This window comes from Motacilla alba, chromosome 6 (genome assembly GCF_015832195.1).
Source record: "Motacilla alba alba isolate MOTALB_02 chromosome 6, Motacilla_alba_V1.0_pri, whole genome shotgun sequence".
Lineage (NCBI taxonomy): Eukaryota > Metazoa > Chordata > Aves > Passeriformes > Motacillidae > Motacilla > Motacilla alba.
The window spans coordinates 33,260,340-33,281,934 of record NC_052021.1 but is presented as its reverse complement, the minus strand read 5'-3'; the positions used below and the strand labels follow the sequence as shown (position 1 = coordinate 33,281,934).

General features: G+C 43.0%; 1 protein-coding gene across 2 annotated transcripts in view; it reads left to right on the top strand.

The window, feature by feature from the left end:
- The window catches only part of ADAM12 (ADAM metallopeptidase domain 12), a 181,017-nt gene that overhangs the window by 30,257 nt on the left and 129,165 nt on the right, over window positions 1–21,595 (top strand). For both annotated transcript variants that reach the window (XM_038141010.1, XM_038141009.1), the window contains exon 3: window positions 17,633–17,706. In XM_038141010.1, coding sequence (XP_037996938.1) covers window positions 17,633–17,706 — 74 coding nt within the window. The remainder of the gene's footprint in view (window positions 1–17,632; window positions 17,707–21,595) is intronic.

Here is a 21,595-nt window from a genome sequence, read left to right as displayed (position 1 = left end):
AATTTTAACCTTTTATTGCCAAGAGATGTCATGTTTTTCGTGGAGGAGCTACTGAGGTGTGTAAATCCCTGTGAATGAGTGAGTGGCATCTGTAAAAACCCCAACCAAAACCCCAAAGCACACCCTGCAGAGAGAAACTAAAATCAATTTCAATGCCCACAGTTAAGCACAAAGTACTACATTTCATGCTTTATTGAGTTTCTATTTATTACTTAATTTCTGCTTGTAAAAAAAGGCTTCAATTGGAGCAAAAAGATGTTTCAAAATATTTGACTCCCTTTTTCCTTACGAGCTCAGTGTGGAATTGCCAGCTGCTGTGGGGTTTTGATTATAAAGGGAAAAAAGGGCTGGATTGGTTTAAAATGTGATGTGTGGGAACTCTCCAGAGCAGGATCTTTCCCAGGAACCCCAGAGGAGGGAGAAAAGGAAGGAGAATGCAGCTCCAGGGAGACCCAGGGTCAGGAGCCTGGGAACACTGCTCTTCACAGGGGCAGAGTTAGGAAATGGATGGAAACTCTTGGGATTTTAGAGATGGAAACCTGAATTTTTTGCTCTGTGCAGTCAAACATCTCCCCTTCATTGTCCTGCCCCTTCCCATCTGTAAAATGGGAGTAAAGTTTAACCCAGGCTATGGACCATCAACTTGATGTTTGTAATTTTTCAGATTAAAGCTGTTATTTGTGTTCCTGCTTTGGCTGTGCAACCTCTAGGAGCCAAGAATTTGCTGTTCTGGGGGAAAGAGGGATGTCTTACATGGGTAGAAAAACCCCATTTGTGCTGTTTGAGCAAGGGAATAGATATTTTGAAGATTTTAGGTCTCAAGGAAGGAAAGAGGAGGAGTGGTTGCAGTGCTGAGCATGAGGATTGTCACTGTTGCACACTCAGAGGCAATTTGAAAACATCTTGTAAATTGTGTGAAGAACATTAACTGAGATTTTTATAGGGTATGATGAGCCTATAACTCAGTCCAAGTTCAGACAATCACCTTTCCTTGATGGAGATCAACAGGGACATGAAAACACTTGAATTTAAGAAATATTTTGATTATTAATATTTTGGTTTATTACCTATCTCTCATTTATATGTACATTTTTACTTCTTTCAACCATGCAATTTAATCACCAAGCACCAATTTGTTTTTAAAATTGCCTTTATCAATATTATCCCACTTCCACACATCTATTAACTAATTTAAAAAGAAATCTCAGTGTGTGGAATGGAAATCAGCTCTAATTTCAGAGCCCTCATGGAATTAGTGTTGAGCAGTTTCCCTAATTCTCTGTGAGATGGAGACAACGACAGCTGGATTTGAGTAATTTCTTTTGTAGGGAGAACCACACTGCTGAATTTTCCTGTATTTGTATTGATGGGGATCTATCTATATAGATCTACATATATATCAATATATATGCATATATATATTTTTATATATGGAGATCTCTATCTGTACTTACACAGCTGCTCTGTTTCCAACCTTATCTCAGGATTCAGCTCTCAAACCAGGTTTTGAATTTGTTTTTGCAAAACTCTGTGAGGAAAAAGCAGCTGGATAAGGCGACAGCAAGATCTGGCCCTGAAATCAAATCAGGAAATCGGGCAGAGGAGAGGGAGGATGCACAGCATGGAGTGCAACTCTTATCAGTGCTCTGCTTTTCTAGGACAGGTTATTAGGGAGGAATTCCATTTAGGAGCAGAGGGTTTATCAGTGTGTCCTTGTAATGGGCTCTGCAATGCTATAAACTTCATATATGGAGATGGAGTTGTTCTAATTTTAGGATAAGGCATTGAGGGGAAAAAAAAAAGCATAATGTCAAAGAAAGAAAGGCTATTCCAAGTGTGGATATTGTCTGTGCCATCACTGCACAGCTTGACATTGCAGGAGGATCAGCTGCTGCAGATATTTTGGCTGATGTGGATGAAATCAGTGTCTTCTGGAGCTCCCCATTATTGTGTACATTATTTCCTAATTCAATTACTTTGAGGCAGGTAACAAAGGGAGACTTTGATATTTCTGTGCTAAAAAAAAAAAAAAGGCATTTGAAAATTCTTCACAGCCTTATTTACTAAACAATTTAGACAAAGACTCCAGTCTCTGTTTGAAGGCTTCAAAGGCAATGTTGGCTTGTTTTTTTCCAGCAGAATCTTTATTTTTCTCAGCGCAAGAAAAATCAATACAACCCTGGAAACACAAAGCTGTGGCTTACCAAGCCACATATTCCTTAAGCTCAGTTTGAATTCTGACACTGGCCATGACTCTCAAGCCAAATGATTTGGTAATACCAAGATGTGCTTGGTTTTTTCCAGCAGCCATGGTGTAGTTTTTATTGTTTCGCATTCTATATTTTTATATTATATACAAATACTTCCTGCCAGAGCAATGAGAGTTTCAAAAGTTCCTGATGAACCACAGAGAAGTTGTTTTCATGCTCTGTCCTTTTAGTGTGCTGGCTGGCACCTGGGCTAGGGAGAAATTTATTCAGCATAAAATAAAGTCGCAGCGATTTATTGCTGTCGTTGCCTATCCCACAAAATCACTCCTCTGCATCCTTTGGAATGCACAAATTTGCTCCTTCAATTTTAGGGAGCTGCTTTATTGATGCAATGTCACCGTCACAGCCTTGCTGCAGGGAGAGGAAATAACTTGTATTTAGCCTCAGGCAAAGTTTGTGTGTTCAAGGTGTTCTTATCTGTGAATTTTGATTTGCAAACTGCAATTTGATGGAGCTGTCTGGGGGGGTGCAGCTGCTGTAACTCCTCCATCAAATGCATAATGAAAAGCGTGTTTACTTGAAAACATCCTGGATGTAAAAACAAGTGTCTGCTGTCTGAGGGGAATAATGCAGCATCTCTCAGCTGAGGAATCCCTTGGGATGAGCGCACACAGGGCATCTCTGCTCTTCCTAATTCTTCCCCTAACTGTAACCACTTTAGGCAATCCTCAGATGTTATTTTCTTGTGCCCCTTGAGGGGTTGTTGGAGTTTCTGAAATTCTTCAGTCTTCTGGTGATCAAGGTTTCTCACTGAGGCTGGGATATGGCCCTGAAACCTCTTTCCCTCATCACCTCAGGAAATCAGCAGTGGGGGAACCCCTGCCGAGCCCTGCTCTATTGATATGTTGATGAGCCTGGAGGAAAATTGCCAGAAATGCTGGATATGCTTTTAGACCTTCCAGAAGATTCTGCCTGGCTCCTGTGCTTCAGAGCCCTGCTCTGAGCACACCATGCTCACTGACAATTTGGGATACAACCACGGCACCCCTGTCTGGGAAACACTTCCTACTTACAGGGACACTCCTGAACCTCTCAGGAGCCTTTCTCTTTTTATTCTGCTAAAATATATGCCTTGGCAGTAAAAAAAACACCAATATATCAACAATATGTTATTTAAACAGCAAAGTTTTATACACTTGTGGAGTTGAAATTTATTTAAATATGTAAGAAGTACAGCAAGGGTTGTTTTTTTTGTAAAGGAGTGGTAATTCAGTAGTTTAGGTGCATATCTCAGTGAGAGGTTGGACTTGTTGCTGTTTGGAAAAACAAAAAGCAGTGTTAAATGGCTCAGGAGCAACAGTGGGGTGAGGCTTGTTCATTCCTTGGGAAGCAGTGGAGTTGCCATCCCAGGAGGGATTTAAATTTAAGTTCATGTGGCACTTGGGGACATGGGTCAGTGGTGGCCTTGGAAGTGCTGGATTAAGGGCTGGACTCCATGATCTGAGAAGTCTTTTCCACCCTAAAGGATTCCATGATCAGAAGGGTAATTTCCAACCTAAACCATCCCAAGGTTCAGTGATTGATACTGGAGGACTCAGGAGTGCAGGTGGGAGGCTGAGGATCTCACAGGAGACCCAGCCCCAGGGACAGGAGATCTTTCATAGTAGCTCCTCCTCGAATAATTCCTGGGAAGGAAAACAGTCATAAAAATAAATGAGGGCGATAACTCACCCGGGAGGACACGGGAAGGAGGGCCAGGAATGGCTGGAGAAGCCATGGCTGTGGTGAGGAGCAAGGAGCTGGGGCTGCCAGCATGGAGAGGAGGAGGCTGAGCAGGGCCCTGATGGATCCTGCAGGGTGGAAGTGGCTGCAGGGAGAGAAGAGGCAGTAATTAGTCCGTGTGACACTGTTAGATGTGCTCCTGTCTAGCAGGGACAAGAAGAATGGCCTTACAAGGCAGCGAGGAAGAGCTCAGTAATAAAGATAATGAGAAAAGGATGTATTTACATGCATATCATGAGGAAGGGAGGATAAAGGTCTCTGAGTGCACTGGAGTTTCAGAAAAGCCAGAGAAAAGCTGCTAATGAGAGTGGTGTAGTTGATCCTGACATGGGGCAGGAGCCTCTGAGGTCCCAAAAGCCACATTTTCTATGACTGAGTGCAAAGTGGAGACTGCTCCTTCTGCTTCATGGAAACCTCCTTTGGGAGCTCTGCCATCTCTGCATTACAAGGGATAAGATTTGGATTTTTCTGGATTTTTAAATACATGAAACTTCATAGGGAACACTTTTCTTTTGAGGGTGGAAAATGGGTGCCCAACAGCTTTTCTTTCTTTTCTTATTATTGGCTTTGTACAACTTGGAACCAGACTAAGTAACACCTAGACAACTAAAACATTAACTCCTTTCTCAGCTGGGTGAAGAGAAAGTGCATTCTTTAGCAGAAGTTCAGCCTTTTGTTCTCTTAAATTTTGGTTTTAATTCAAGGATAGACACTGAAATCAGAGAGGTGGATCAGGATGCCATGGAGGTTGGGATATTTATTATTCCAACCCAATTGGTTTAGGGTGGAAGCTGTGACTCTGGAAGGTCTTGGTAAGTTTTGTGTTGTGCTGCAGCTCTCTCCTCCCTGTGCCAAGCCATTGGCTTCTGGTTTTGGGGATGGAAGCAGAAGCAGAGTAGGGTTATACAAAAAATGGAGTGAAAAGAGGGGGGAACACCATAAATACAGGACTGAAGGGTCTGTTAGCAACCTAGAGCTACCCAAGGGGTGGGTCAAGAGTCCTCTCTCAGGATGGGATGCTCTGGCAGCCCAGGTCTTGCACAGAAGGATCTTGGGAGCTGATCTGATTCCATAAAGAACAATTGAAATGAAGTTTTTAGCTCATAACTCCACTTGCTCCTCATCTCAGCTGCAGGGCCACTGCTGCCTTCTCCCGGTGTTCCCAGGTTCCTCACAAGCCCATTTTCCCTCAGTCCCTATGGACACTGGGCTGCAGCACCTGCTGGGCTGCAGAGTTCTGTTCCTGCTCCTTCTTTCTGGGATGCTCTGCTCCATGGGGCTGAGGGTGGGAAATGGAGATGTTCCCTGAGCCTTCTGCAGGATTTTTCCCTCTCTCCCACCCCTGTGCAGTCAGCCCAGAGCAGACTCAGGAATATTCCCGTTCATTTGCACTCTGAAGGTGAGAGCAGACTTTGCTTTATGCTTTTATCACGTGTTGCAAATGCCTTTGAGATGTTTCTTTCTTTGTTATCTCAAAATTCTGTGCTCTATTGATTTTTGGGTTTTCTCTAAGGGGCTGAAAATTTCAGCAGTAACCCTGAAACCAACTGAAATAATTGATTATCTGTTTTTACCTCCTCTTCAGTTATTTACCTCGTGCCCTTCCATGGAGAAAGGCTGTCCTATTTCTCGATGATTTACTGTAAAGCAGATCTTTGCTGAGCTTTAATATCAATTTATATAACCTTGATCCAGGGGTTATTTTTTGAGAGCCACAGGTTTATCTAATACGTTATGGAAGAAGTTGTTCTAGAAATATTTTTTTATAGCTTATTCTCATGGAACAGATGGGTAATGTGAAAAGAAACATATTTTCTATAAGCTCAGATTGCAATTGAAAATACTTAAATTATCTCCAAGAGTAACTAGATGTCTAATGGACTTTATAATAAATTTAGATATCTTAAAATACATATTATCCTGATTAGATACTTTTGTATACAGGGTTTTTTTTTTCTTGTGTGAATATTAATGGTAGCAACATTTTTTATCAATGTTTTCTCTTTGCCTTTGTGGCAAGAAATATATTGTTCATTAATACTTTAAACCTGGGGGTATCAGTTAGAACACCACATGTGTTTTTGTTCCAGGATGAGCTTTCTGAGATAAATTTACTGTGCTTTCCACACTCCTTCGTGCCATTTGTTTTCTCCAAGAATGTCACTATAGGTGGGGTATATCTGGGCAAAGTCTCTTTTCTAATTAAGCAGAAAAATGTGAGATGCTGCCCCCAGGTTTCAGGATAATTTACTTCACTAGGAAATCTTCAGATCCTTCTTTCTCTTAGGGCACATTCCAGGATATAAAAATGATTCATGTGTCTTGGAAGTACAGCTTTGGGAAGTTTGTCAAGTTATCTTGAGTAGCCCAAGAGTGGGGTGAAATCGCCCTTTTCATTAGTTTAAAAAATAGGAATATTTTATCTGCCTTCGTATAAGGCATTCATCATCTTCCAAAGACCAGAGATCTTCCAAAGATCAGAGACAAATTGTGGTTTGAAAGGGTGGAAATCAGAGCCTGACTCCTCAGTCCTGCTCTGCATTCCAGTGCTGGGGATGCAGAAGGGAACTGGAATCCAGAAGCAAATCGGCGACTGCAATAACAAATTAGCGCAGGAGATTTAATCAGAGCCACGTAATAGGGAAAGATGCTTAGGGAGAGCAAAGCCTGAGCTCAGAGATCTTGGCACAGGCCTGGTGCAGTGGAACTCTGTGATGGGGGGGAGAGGGAGGCTCTGAAAGTGAAGAACAGCATATAAATTAAGCCAAATAAATTAAGTAATTCAAGCATTAATCTAGCCAACCCTCCGAGTTCATTCAGAGAGGCAAAACATCTATCATTGCTTCTCTGGAGATTGTAGCATTGTTGAGAATTCAGTTTAGCCAGGACATTCAGACCAACCCTTGCATTCAAAAAAAAAAAAATCCTTAATTTTCTCATTGTCTGAAACTGATTGTATCGTTTTTCCTTTCAGTAAGTTTCACTTAGTTGCAATTACTTTGGCTTCAAAATCTTGAAATCGAATGAATTAATGAAAATGGAAAATCAGAACTCTTTCCTAATTAAGAACTGAGCTTTTCAAGGAATATGAAAGGATTTAATTTAGAGAGAGATGTTTGGAGAGCATGAAATGTGGCTTGAAGGAGATACATGTGCATTCAATAGAACTCACTGAGCCCAGCCAGATTTGTATTGATGGGAAACAAAAAGCATCTGAAATCCTCTTTCAGTGACAGGAAAATTTATGGGATTTCTTGAAGCTCTCGGAGTTGACTTCCAGTTCAGGGAAATGGGTGGCCACCTCTGCTTGTGTCTCAGTGGACACAATTCCTACTGAATTCCTCATTATTTCTCCCTGTGGCAGTTTGCTGAACCGTCAGAATGGGATTTTGGGTTTGATTTTCCATGGCTGTGTAACCCATCCAGATGGATAGGGGGACTGCTGCAGGTGACACTGAGAGGTGAAAGGAGTGTCTCAGGTAGTGACTCTGACTGTCAGAATGGGGTTTATTTTGTATTATTCCTGAAATCCCATTCTGTTCTGCTGCTCCGCCAGCAGACACACACACACACCTTGTGTCACGACCCCTGTGGGACACCTGGGGCTCACTGCTTGTGCCCTCCCCAGGCAGAGGAGCAGAGCAGGTAGCACCTGGAGGACAGGCCATTTCTTATCTTTGTAAATTTAGTAGTAATTATCATCATAATTCTCCTCCCCCGCGGTGCACAGCACATCCTGGGCTGCCCACAAGCGATGGCTGCAATAATTCCGTGTGCGGAAGGGGAGATGTTTCCAAGGAGGGTCAGGCTGGCTGCTCAGCTTCTGGAGCAGTGGATGTGTGGGTGGGAAAATGCAGAGCTATTAGCTGGGAATACCCTCAGGAAGCACTGTGGGACAAAGGGAGTAAGGTGCAGAAACTATAATTACACTGGGTAAGGAGCTGATGAAGCCTTTGACACGGTCCATGCTTGACTTTGCCTTTTTGAGCACACGGGGAAAATGTGATGTTGTAATCAAACTTCTGGTAAAAGGAGGTCACAGCCCCCAGTGTCCTGACCAAGAGGAGGAATTTTACTTTTCCAGACAGGAACAATCAGAACAGGTTCCACTACATTTGCACTGCACAGTCCTCAAAGAAGTCCACGTACATGTCAAACTGGCAAATATCACCAGCTGCTCACTCCCATTACAATTACCCAAATTGCTGCAGCGAGCTCTGCTCCATAACCAAGGCAGCCCAGCCCCAGTGAATTGCTTCCTGCCTGCCAGCACTATTAAGTTGTGTTTTGTGACAATTTTCTCCAGCCCAGGCATGTTTGTTTTCTTTGCACAGCCTTGCACCAAGCATTGTTTAAGCAGCACATAATGGATTCCAACCAAGAGGTGCTTTCTGCTCCCATCTGTTTGATAGCACAGCGAACAGTTGTGATTCATACGTGCAGTGTAAATACTGGGTAATGACTGTGCCTTTGCTTCCAGCCAATTCCAGGTTCTTTCACTCCTGGGCCAGCTTCTGGGCTGCTTTTGAGGCAGGGAAAAAATGTCTGAACCCAGGCTTGAAATTTTCAGGTGTTAAACATCTAACAGAGTGGCCCATCTTGGTGCAGAGGTGACAGTAAAAGCTGCCACGAGCAGGAGCTGCCATGAGCTTCTCAAATCTCTAAGGCTGTGTGGTGTCCAGTTGCCTTTTCTGAATGTAAGGCCACCCAGACACTCCCCCAGAAACTTACAGGGCATTTCCACTTAAAGCTTTTGGGGCAACATCCCTGGAAGTGTCCAAGGCCAGGTTGGACATTAGGGCTTGGAGCAACCTGGCATAGTGGGAGGTGTCCCTGCCCATGGCAGGGGTGGGACTGGATGGGCTTTAGGTTCCTTTTCCACCCAACCCAAGCTGTGATTCTGTGAATACAGTAAGGAAAAGAAATACAGGGGATGATTCATTTTTTAGCCCATTTTTTAACCAGATTGTTCAACAAGTTGTTTCACTATTTTTTTCCCCTCTATTAAAAAGATTTTTTTTTTTATTTCCAGGTCTTTTAAAAACTCAAATCTGTGTTGGTCCAATCACTTAACCTCCTGGCCACCCCCTCAGGGTGTCAGAGGACAGGCAGGGCTCTGGCCAGTTTAGGGGATGGGATGGGATGGGATAGCAAACACACCCTTCCATCAGGCTGGGATTCAACAGCCCTGCTGCTCTTGACCTGCTTCCAAGCTGAGATCCTGCTGCTGGTCCTGCTGGGCTCCTGCACTCCATGGAGTCCCTTCAGTACCTGGATGAGCAAATCTGGGGATCTTGGATAGATTTGTGGAAATGACCCTTGACAGAGATGTTGTGTTTGGGATACACTGCAGTAAATGAGGGCTGGCTAAAAGCACACATATTTTATTATTATTTTTATTGCTTGTTCTTACTATAAAATCGAGTTCACACTTCAGTGCAGTCATTTCCATTCAGTCAAAACCATATGCTGTTGCATTTTCCCTTCTCCCCTTTTTTGTGGCCTGTGAATCCAAGGACTCGCCTCCCCCAGAAGCAGAGCAGACTCCTCACAGGTCAGCGGGCACTCAGGAAGGGCAATAAATCCACACCAAAGCCTTGGGTGCTTTGCACCCAGCCTGCTGCACAGATTCAGGAAAGGCTCCCCTGCCTCCCCTGGTGCTTTGTGTTCCAGCTCCCATCCCTCTCCCAGCCCACATCCTGAGCTGGAGGATCCCAGAGCTCGCTGCCCATCAGCTCTTTCAAAGTGCTGGCAGCACCAGTTCCCCTCTTCATAATTCACCCCTGTTTGTTCTATCAGAGCTCGTTTTTGAAAATCTTTCAAAGATTTTTGTTGCTGTTGTTGCAAGGTTTGTACTGAAAAGGGAATACTGATTTTGACCTGGTTTTAATCTGTATAGTTCAGAGGATAATTGGAGAGCTGCTGTAAAAACCAAGGCTGCCCTATTTGCACTGCTTAGATTCAATTAAAAAGAAAAATAATTTATTTTACTTTGTTTTTTAAAGTATAAAGCTGAAAGTTTTCTGCTAATCCCTTTTTAGCTGGTTAAATGCACCTTGATATATTTTAGCGTAACCTCAGTGGTTGATAATGAAAATATGGTGTAAAGGCTGAATTCAGGTTTTATGCCTGACTTTTTATTGATACTGAATAAATTCACAACATAACTCAGCCTGACAAGGTGCAGATTTCTTTCAAACATCAAACCAGTTATTTTGGATCTGCTCCTAAAATATTTGCTGCTTGGTGTTATGACATTTTAAACATGTTTTAGCCTGGTTATCCTTTGATTTTTTAAAAAATGTAAATCAGGAATAGCTCGCAGAAAGGATGTAGCTAAGCTGTAAGCATGTTTTCCCTTTCCAGGAGCAGTCATTAGCTTTGTATTCCTGCATGGAAAGCAGGAAATGGGGAGCTGGAGCTGTGTAATTTTATTGATTTTGGTCTGGCACAATGAACTTCTGGGTTTCCTCTTTCTTGAGCTTTGTTTGCATGGATTTTTAACTCTGGATAAGGATCCTGGGGCACCAGCAGTGAGCAGGGAGCTGGGAATTTAAACCCAGAGATGGAGATTCACAGGACCTTCAGCAGATGCTGCCAAACGACCTGCTGGGCAGAGGCTGGCACTGGCACTGCTGCAGAGGCAGCACACAGAAATATGGAGATTTTTCATTTTAATTGAGAGTGCTTTTCGCTCATGAAGAGACGATTCCCAAATTAGGGTCGTTCCCAAGAGCTCCTATTTTATCTGCATCCCGTGAGCTCCATGGTGGGGTTTTCTGGCAGCTGGTGGAAGGTTTTCCTGCTCATTGCAGGGGGATTGGACTGGATCATCTTTAAAGGTTCCTTCCAACTGAAACCATCCCATGATTCCTGTAAGGAAGCCAGGGAAGGAGCAGAAAAGTTGCTTTAGGGCCTCATGTGCCTTGGGTTCTGCCACATCGTGTGGGGCAGAAGGTTTTAAAAAAATATATAAATTTTATTTTTATATATATATAAATCTTCCATAGATTTATAATATGGCAGTGTGGGGAGCAGGAATAGAAGAGGGTGAAAAAACCTGACTATCTCCAAGCTGCAGTTGCAATTTGCTGTAGGAGTTAAGAAAAAGAAGACAAAAATAAAATTTAAAAAACCTAAATTTAGCTATTGTGTCTTCCAGATAGAGGAATCTTGTATCTCTCTGTACAGCCAGCAAGAAAGCAAAAATCTGATCATTGTGCTTTCAAATAATCACTTTAAAATAAACTTGGGGACAAACTTGCCAGTTCTTTCGTTTCCTACATTATTGGACTGGCTCAGCCAATTTGTTAAGGGCTTGGGAGTCTTTGCTAAGCCATTAAAGAAAATAAAAAAAAACAACTGTAAAAGGCTCTGTTCTCTTAGTTGGTGCTCATTATAAGCAGCCACAGGGATACATCCTTCTCATCTGAAAGCAGGCAAAGCACAGCTGAATTTGCTGCCCCCAGGAACCTGCAAAACCATACGAATTAAATGTTTATGCTTTTCATGTCCTGCACATGAAATATTGCTTAGTCTTGGAGGTGTTTGCAGAAAACGTTGCACTTTGTGTTCACTTCTAAACTGAAGCCAAAAGAAAACCAGGAAATATTTATAGATTTAAAAGCATTGCATGCAATTTACAGCGTTTGTTGCAGGTTGTAATTATCTTAAATGTATATATTTTGTAGACAGCTTGCATTTGTTGGATTGAGTTCCAGTTTCCATGGTAAGATTCCCTGAGTGACTTTATTTCTTATAGATTTCCCAGCGTCTCCCTTTTTGTGTTTTATAGATAGAGGAATAATATCAGCCCAAAGATCTGATACTGTAAATACACCTTTTAGCACTAATGCAGAACGTCGGTGTGTGATAAACGAGGGAAATAAAAGGTATTTTCATATAGATAGCAAAAAATGGCATGGAATTTTTCCCTGCTGGAAATAATGGAATCTTTCCCCAGTTATGCAGTTTCTAATTCCTGGTGTTAACTCTTCTGATCCAAGAAAAAACCTGTATGTATGTGGGATGTGACTGCCTGATAAATCTAAAAGGTCCTCAATTTCCAGAGCCCTGCTTAGGAGATAACAATCTCACAGCCTTTATTTTTTGTGCTGGAATTTCTGGTATTAAGAGCATTGAGGAGAAAGTAAATAGGAACATGGAATCACAGGAAGGTTTGGGTTGAAAGGGACCTTAAAGGTCATATGGGGACCTTAAAGGAAATATAGTGCAACACCTCTGCCATGGCAGGGACACCTTCCACTGTCCCAGGTGCTCCCAGCCCCAGTGTCCACCATGGCCTGGGGCACTGCCAGGGATCCAGGGGCAGCCACAGCTGCTCTGGGCACCCTGTGCCAGGGCCTGCCCACCCTGCCAGGGAACATTTTTCTCCCCAAAATCCCATCCATCCCTGCCCTCTGGCAGTGGAAGCCATTCCCTGTGTCCTGTCCTATCATTGTCACCAGTAATAATGAAGGGATGGGACTATTTTCAGGCTAAGAATGATTTATTGCACAGACAAACATCAGTCTCAGAGGCCCTGAGATTTCAGAGAAGCAAGCATTCAGCCATAGCTCAGGAGCAGTCACAAGTTCTTTGTTACAAGGCAATCTAGAACTTTCTAACCCAATGGACAGTTGCCACAGGGTTTATTTTGCTTTTCTGACCCATCACCTGTGCTCCCTTCTGCTGCACTCTGGATGCTTTTGTCCAAAGGGCTTCTGTCTCACAGGCACACATTTGCTTCTGCTATAACTTCTAAACTCTCAGCTTATTCCATACAGCCCCACCCCTACATTACAAACCCTTCACCATCTTACCAGTGCAGTTTCTCACTCACGTAAGGCATATTCTTACTTACAACTCTAGAAATAGGAGTTTATGATTTTTCTGCTTAATCTCTGTGTATTGTATTTTTACATCAATCCAAGCTTCTCCCAAGGCTGCAGATCAAACCCTTCAGTGTCTGTGGGAGTTTCTGTTTTTGTGATTCCCACAGTGTCCCTCCATGCCTTGTCCCCAGTCCCTCTCCAGCTCTCCTGAGCCCCTTCAGGCCCTGCAGGGAGCTCTGAGCTCTCCCTGGAGCCTTGTCCAGGTGAGCAGTCCCAGCTCTCCAGCCTGGCCCTAGAGCAGAGGACTCCATCTCCCTCGTCACCTTTGTGTCCTCTGGACTTTCTCCAGCAGCTCCGTGTCCATGTCCTGCCCCAGAGCTGGACTCGCTGCTCCAGGTGGGCTCTCTCCAGAGTGGGCCTTGCTCAGACAGCAAACATCAGTGGTTTTGGCACAGTTTAAAACTGTGGATGAAAAAATACTCCCAAATGACCCCTTGGTTGAATCCTTTGTCTGTCCAGTCATTGACTCTGGTTTGACTTGGTGTAGTCTCTGTCCTCAAACTGAAGGCCAGGCAGGTAATTCTGAAATTATGAAACGTGACCCCGCTGTGAGGGGAGGGTTTTTATTGAGCTCCCCGAGGAATGTCAGGAGCCACGTTGCATGCAACTAATTACAAGCCATAATTCTCCTCTTAATTAATGTTTTTTCCTTTCTGTCTGACCAGTTTTTACCCATTTCAGCACTGCATGGGCCAAGGTCACCTTGGGCACGGGCAGAGCTGAGCCTGTTGCAGGGCTGGCTTTAGCAAAGTTAATACCAGCTCTGGAGGGCCTGGAAACCACTTTGCTGGATTAAACAAACCTGCCTATTTCAGTCTGGCCCAGTCAGGATATAATTTAAAACTTGGAAACCAGAGAAGCAAAATGACCCCTTTTGGTTCTATTTCTTGTGCTGATCTCTATCCTCAAACAGTGGATTTAGACACTGGATACAGCTGAAAATGCATTTCTGTTTCCAAATGAATTAATGCTGCTGCTTTGAGTTCATTTTCAATCTTTTCTTTATCTGAAAGATATTTCCCTTTATTTCTATTATAAAATTGCTAGAATTTATTTAAAGTTGTGTGTGCTGATCTAACTCATGCATCTCAATCCAATAAAATCCTTTCTTTTTATAGAGAGGGAGCTGCAAAGACAGATGTGTTAGGACTCTCCCTTCCATCAGCTTTCTGCTTTTCAAGTGTAATAAGAAATGACTTGGAGTCTTCTTTCCCAGTCCCAGTAGGGAAAAGCTCACAGCCCTGCAGTGGGATCACAGCCCAAAGGAAAGGGGGATCCAGCAATAATTAAGATTTCTCTCAGTGACAAATCCTTTGCATTCAAATTTCAGAATGGGCATCCCACCAAGGTGAACAGATCTTCTCCCAGTGTATCTTCTCCACAAGTATGTCAGGAATAAAAGTGGGTTATTTTGTGGCTAGATATAATTTTTATTAGACAGTATTCCAAACACCACCCCCACGTTCACAGGGGAAGCCCTAAATCCCTAAACTGTCCTTCCTTTTCTCTTTCTCAGGGAGGATCAGTGTGATTTTAAAAAGAAAAAAAAAAAGCAGTACTTATGAAACATGTACTAGTTAAAGCAGTTTTATTGCAGAACTTTTCTGACTCAGAAATAGGCTGCTGTCCCTTCATCTTCTACTTAATCAAGTGCTGATTTATTATTTTTTTAATCTGCTTTATCAGTGAGAATTCTTGCTTGACCTTGACTTAATGTTTCAATAATTTCATTCAGAATATTGAGTTTTTCTAACATCAATTCAGAACAAAACCCCTCAGCTCCAAGCAAGGAAGAAGCAAATTAAGGGGGGGAAATGCTTTTCCTGTTTTTTGGGGGTTTTTTTTTAATACAATTTGATGCAGATTTTGGATGCAAATCTTCTAAATAAGAGGGGAAAGTTATGGAGATTCCTCCTTCAATCATCCTGGAGTTTGTCCTCTTAGGATACCAGGGAAAAGCTTATGTGCACTGATGAAATCTTCTCTTACACCACAAAAAAATTACCAAAAAGGAAAAGAGCAAACTGCAGTTTTAGGAGAGAAGTAGAAAACTTGAGTCTGTGGAGAAAAGAAAGCAGAACCTTAAAAAAATTCTTCATTATGGTTGAAATAATGCCGCTCTCATCAGGTCCACTTGGCTTCCAAAGTCAATAATTTTAAAGGGATCAATGTGGGAATAAGTTGTGGCACCAGCATGGAAATTGTTTTTGTGGCTCTTAAGGGAGGCTTAGAACAAGTGGCTCTCAAACATTCTGAGCAGGAGGCTCTGTACCCCCACAAGGTGCTGTTTTGATTATTCTCTGTGGAAAATATAAAGCTGTGCTCTAATATCATCAGATATTATTTATCATCATTTCCATTTCACCCTGTGACTCAGTTTTGAAAATCCTGATTGTAAGGGAAGGGTATCACAGTGTTTCATGGGATTTAAAATGAACTTTTAGAAGTTTGTGGCAAAAATGTGCAAAAACTTCAGGGAAGACTCCACAGCTTCTGCAAGAAACCCCCCCCCCCCCCAAAAAAGCCCTAACAAACAAAAAATCTGAGTTTATTTCATAGGAGTATGGATTAAAAAAGAGGAGGAAAAACCAAAACACAAACCTCGAATGGCCTTTCTGAAAGAGACTCATTTTTCTTTACCATTAGAAATTTATAATTTCAAGTGTTTCTGTTTGCAGTCACCCTAACACCTGTGCAGTGGGTAATTTTTGCTGTATTTGTGCTTATGAATTCCAGTCAGACTAAGAAAAAATATAGTCTCATCTCCTTGCAGATGGAAAAGAAGGAAATGAGCCATTTGTTTGAAAGAAAAATTGATGGTGAAGCAAGATTCTGAACCTGGGTCTTGTGCACAGCAATGCAGCATCCATAACTGGGGCCATTATTGTGCTCCACGAGAAGAAGTTTCAGCTTTAGGAATTCTCTGAGAGATGATTTTGTCTTGTAACAGCCTGTTCTATTCTGCAGCTGCTTTTTTAACTTTGCAACTTTACCAACATCCATTGACTGTCAAATAAGTACCACTGTGAACTCATGAATAAACATAGTTGTCATTTCCATATTAAGAGGGCCTTCAGCTGAAAAGAATCCATTTGTGCCACTGCAATATCTTAATTATTTACTGTGTTATATTGTAATTAATTGTGGTTTGCTCTCTCAAAACTCCATATTCTGTAGATCTCATGGGTTTTGGAAGCAATGCACTAATACTGAAGTCATAATCAACACTGCTTCTAAATATTCATGCCAATAAATGACTCCCATGTGTTTGCTGAGTGCCAAGGATAGTCTGAAGCATTTATTTAGCATTCTAGTGGGATCTGGTTTCTGCAGAGTTCACAGAGATGCAGAATTTCAATGCTGTTGCTGAGGAGGCACGTTTGGATTCTCACGAGCAGGACACTTTGGATAAAGCAATGGTATCTCACTCAGCCTGGGCTCAATAAAGCCTGAGAGCACTGCGGAGTTCTCAGCTATTTCTCATTTTGTTTGAACAATTTTGTTTAGTCTATGACAGCCTCCCAATAATTTTGCTTTTTAACAAACATCTCTAATTTTTCAAACAATTTGAAAATCACTGCGTTCCAAGGACGGGGATGCTCTGTCTGTCACAGAGGCTCCACTGGGGCTCTGCTGCAGCAATCACAAATTCAGACACATTTCTCAATAAATCAATTAAACACTCGAATCCTAAAATCATTCTAGCTGCAATTGGCTGACACAAATCTCCAGAAAAGCATCTTGAGTATATGGGAGAACAGCTGATTTATGGAGCTACTGTTGGAATTTCAAACAAGGAAATGCTGTCGCACAATCCAGTGAGTTTGTTTAATGAAATGTAAGTTAAATGTAAACAGTTTTAAAATATATTTGAGCTGAGTCTTTTGGATCAAGAGTAGCCAGCATATTGCAAACTATGCTTTCTCCTTGGAAGTGCAATTTCCAGAGCCTGTGTAGGTGCATTGCCCCTTCCTGCAAGTTTTTAGGTTCCACTGCTCCAGATACCCTCTCACAGCTCTCCCAAAAATTACTGGGTTTACCTTTGGGTGCTTGAGATGAAAAAGAACCGGGGTTTTATAACCAGGGGAAAGGCAGTGTGAAGACTGCACGCAGTCATGATGGTGCTTGAAAATGCAATCCAGATGTCCTGATCCATGCTGGAGTGCAAGTGGGATTTCTGTGGGCTCTGTTGCTGGTGTCTTGTTTAGAAAGTTCTCTTAAATACTTGTACATGCATAAATAACTTTGTCTGTTGTTGTCACAGAGATACTTGATAATACTGTTGACCGTATTTTTATTGATATTTCACATTTTTTGCACTTGACAATCCTTATGGCTCCCATTCAACTCAGGATATTCTATGCCCTTAATTCTGCCACAACACTTCTTCTTTCTTTTAAGATGAAACTTAACTGTGCCTTATGAAAATCTTGAAGTACATCTTAAACATTTGAAATATTAGGAAGGAATTGTTCCCTGGGAGGATGGGCAGGCCCTGGCACAGGGTGCCCAGAGCAGCTGGGGCTGCCCCTGGATCCCTGGCAGTGCCCAAGGCCAGGTTGGACAGGGCTTGGAGCAACCTGGGACAGTGGGAGTTGTCCCTGCCCATGGGAACTAAATGGTTCTTCAGAGCCCTTCCAAGCCAAGCCTTCCTTTGATTCCATGGTGTGTCCATTTCCCTGGCATCCGGGTGCAGGATGATGGGCTCTGGGTTTGGACTCAGCCAACTCTATTTTCCTTTTTCAGAACCACCCAGCTCTGCTGCAGTTTGTAATTCAAGCTGAAAATAAACATCTGGTCATCGATCTGGAGAGGAATGAGTGAGTACCCTGCTGCATGGTCACTTTGTACTCTTGGAGGAGGGTTATAATTTTAAAATTGATAGTTTAAAATTAACCTGGGGCCAGTTTTGCTACTGGTCCCCTATAAAGAGTCCCCTATCAAGAGAGTTTTGTTCCAGTTTGGATTATGGGTATTTGTGCATTGCTGATAGAGCAAGAATCTCTGTGGTTGTGTGCATTTATGTGGGGATGAAAATGGACGTGTTGCCTTTCAGGGTTTTCCTGTGTATTTCTTTTGGATTTGTCCTCCTTTCCTGTGGTAAGGCCTTTTATTTATAGTAATCTGGAATAGCCTACAATCTCTGGAAGTTTTTGGGGAGGGCTCATCCCTCCTGATGCTGTCTGCACCCAGGATCTGCTCCATGCAGTGTCCATCGGGGGTGAAGAGTGAAGACTTGGGGATTAACCCCTGCTGGAATGTTAAATGGAGCTCTCTGGGTTTGCTGGCAAGGGGCTGATGATGGGATGGTTGTGCTGTTCCTGCAGCCCAGGACCAACATTGGGCTTGAGCCTGTGTTTGTGAGCACCTTCTTCCATGTGCTCTTGGCAAATCCTGCTCATGTCCGTGAGATTTCAGAGGGGGGTCAGGGACTGCTGTACTTGTGGTCCCATGGGCAGAGTTGTTAAAAACCAAAACAGTACAAGAATGAAATCACTGCTCTGGAAGTCCATGACAAATGGAAAAAGTCATCCCAGTCTTTGTCTACCCTGCAAGCGTTCTGTTTTCCTCTAAGAGAATCTCAAGGATATATGGTGGGAATCCAGATCAGGACAACTGCGTGCTGTTTGTAAAAGGCAAACCAGAGATCACTCTCAACCCAGAGAAAACCTTTTATAACAGTTCCCAAGGATCTGTGAGTTCTGCAGGTTCCCCTGCTGGGGAATCAAAGCCACAAAGGTATTTTTTTCAGTTTAATAGAGAGAGCGTGGACGTGAGCAGTTTGATGTGTTAGGAGGAAGGAATGTGCCTGTGAAAGCAAATGTCCAGGGGAGGCCAGGGACATCCTGCCTCGGGCTGGGGATGGACAACATCAATGGAAAACCATGGGGCACCTCTTTAGTCCTCTGGAGCAAAACAGTGCAAGATGCTTTTTATTCCCAGTCATTTGGATGAACCCCAACGTTACCCAGCTGTGATGAATTCCAGTTCACTTTATTATTCCACATCGAGCCCAAATCTTGAGCTTCCTTTATGTTATTTTTAATGCCCCTGTAGCTGTTGGAAACCTGTCCTTGAAGGGTGTGTAGATCCCCCATGCACAGGTTGCTGTGTTCCAGTAACTAGAGGAGAATTTAATTCCTTTAGTAAACAGGGATTTCACTTTATATTCTCTTAATCTTTGTCGAAGGGTGTGCCTTCCTGCAGGAATGGGAAGTATGCAGCAATTGAGGAAACTATTTACATTCCATGTCAGCGATTAAAAGAACATAAAAAACCATAAAACTGCTAATACAGGCTTTGCTGAACATACCAAACTCTCTTGTACCTGTAATAAAGTCAGATTTAGGAGATTGTAAGAGGCAATCTCCACCTCTTTTAGAAGCAGGACAGGAAAATGCAATAAATTACCTCCACAGGCGTCTGTGTGACTGTATGGATTTGGAGATGTTGAGATCTGCTCCTGACAAAATACATTTATCAATGACTATTTTTCAGTTGGGGTAAACTGGGATTGTTTTTTTAGTTTGGTGGGGTGTCCAGCTGAAGGTTTGCATTCTGGAAGAGCTGTGTGTGGTGTTGACAACGCGAGTTTCCTCATCCCAGCAGGAGCTTCGAGGCAGTGTTGTGGAATGGAACAATCAGCCTTGCCTGGTTTGGCATTTGTAGCACACGAGGCAGTTCACAGATCCCAAACGACAGGAAAAAATTGGTCACAGTCTTGCAAAATCATTTTGCTCTTTTCTTCACAATTTCTGACTTTGATTTTCCTAAGAGATTATGGTCTGGGTGTTGCAAGTCCACGCAGAAGTTTTCTCAGCGTGTGCATGTGTAGGTCAGTTTCTCTTTCTGTAAATCACACCAGGCACTGCTCTGCAGGACTGGGCTGTGCTTCCCAGGGAAAACAGCCAAGCCCTTTGTGCTTGTCTGTGGAAGTTGCGGTCGTGTTTCATCTGCCTGTAGTGCTGTGTTGGGTGTGTTGTCACTGGCACAGGAGGTGATGGGGCAGGAGCATCCTGCTGCTTCCAGGGACTCTGCAGGGGCATGGAGTGGGAAATAATGCCCAGGAGAGAAATGAGAGCCTGCATTTCTGCAGAGCAAACATCTGATGGCAGCAGGCCAGGCTGGACCTGTGCGTTCTGGACTCTAGAGGTGGGAAAAGCTCATCAAAACCTGGGGAAGGGAACAGCATTCCCATCCCTGTGTCCTGGGAATCTGCAAGGATGCAGATGAGCCCCTGCTCCCTCTTTCTGATACTGGTGTGGAACAGGAGCTCAGATGCAAGCATTGAGCCATTACCCACCTGCTGCAGGTAGGGGTGTAGAGAGAAACACAAACACCTTGTCTGGAGTAAAAAGTGGCAGCACATGAAGCTCTGAGACGTGTGCTGTTATCTTTCTGTGGTTTCATGTAAAGCACTGGAGAATGGTGGGGGTGGAGGTGCATGGGACCCCTGAATTACATAATTTCTGCATTGGGTCATGCAAAAAAAAACCTGGATGTGATTTTCCATGATTAGGGGGAACAGCTGCTTTGAGTAGTCTTGACATTAAACTTCATTTATTGAAAACCTTAGAGATTTTCCAAACCTTGAGTTATGTTTCAAAACACGATTCAGATGCATTAGACAACCCCAAGTGTGAAACCATCTGTTATCTGTGGAAATACTGAATGTCAGTTTGGTGTTTTCTGATATTTAGACCCATCAAGATGTGTTCATATGTACTGGGCAAGATGTTCTGAGTGACTTCTGGAAGGTTTGCTGGTACCTGACTTGGCAGCCTAGGGTTTGAAATCTCGATGGCTTGCAGCTGTTGAGATTACTTCTGTGGATATTCATTAAATACTTTGGTGATTAATTTCCAGGCACTGCCCATTTGTAATTGCAACTCCAAAATTATTTGTGCTGGCTTCAATTTGTCACAGGCAGAAAACCTGCAAGCGAGCTCACATTGCAAGTACATTCCTTACCATGATTTAGCTGCAAAAGATGATTGCACTCTTGAGAACCTTCGGCTCTGTAGTACCTTAAATGTTTTAGAAACACTTGTCATATGGAGAGATTTCCAGAATCAGCAAAGCATCCATCAGCTGCAAAATAAACCACTTTTTGGAGCAGCTGGCTGGACTGGGGTGCCTTACATGTGTAATACTGATGCTCTGCTGGTGTGCAAGGGACAGTAATGTATGCACTCAGAAATCCCTTGGAAGTTGATTGAAGCATGTGGGTCTTGGAGGGAAGCAGTTCATGGCTGTGTCAGTGAAACAGAGCCCCTGTAAGATTAAATCTGAGCTGGAGAGTGGAACAGTCTGTGGCTACTGGCTGTTTGTCTGTGACTGGAAACGTTTTGCACTCTGTCAGGGCAAGGTCTGTACACAGCAAAGCTCTTCAGTGTTCTTTTAACTTTAAACATGTGAGTGACCCAGGTGAAGGCAGTGGAATTACTGATTTTCAAAGTTAATTTCATGCTTACATGATCTGCTGACAAAGGTCATAATTATGAATGTCAGAGCAAAGTAACTCTGAACAGATGCTGGGGAACTTTCCCAGTGCTGACTCCTGTGGGTACCTGAGGCTGGGGATGTCACAGTAAGATAAAAAGCTGAGATAAGCTGAGGGCATAGGAGGGTGAGTATGGAGGGAGGATGGCTTTGTCCCTGAGGACGTCAAGAACATCTCAAGTGTGTCCTGGACAGTTTCTTTCTGCC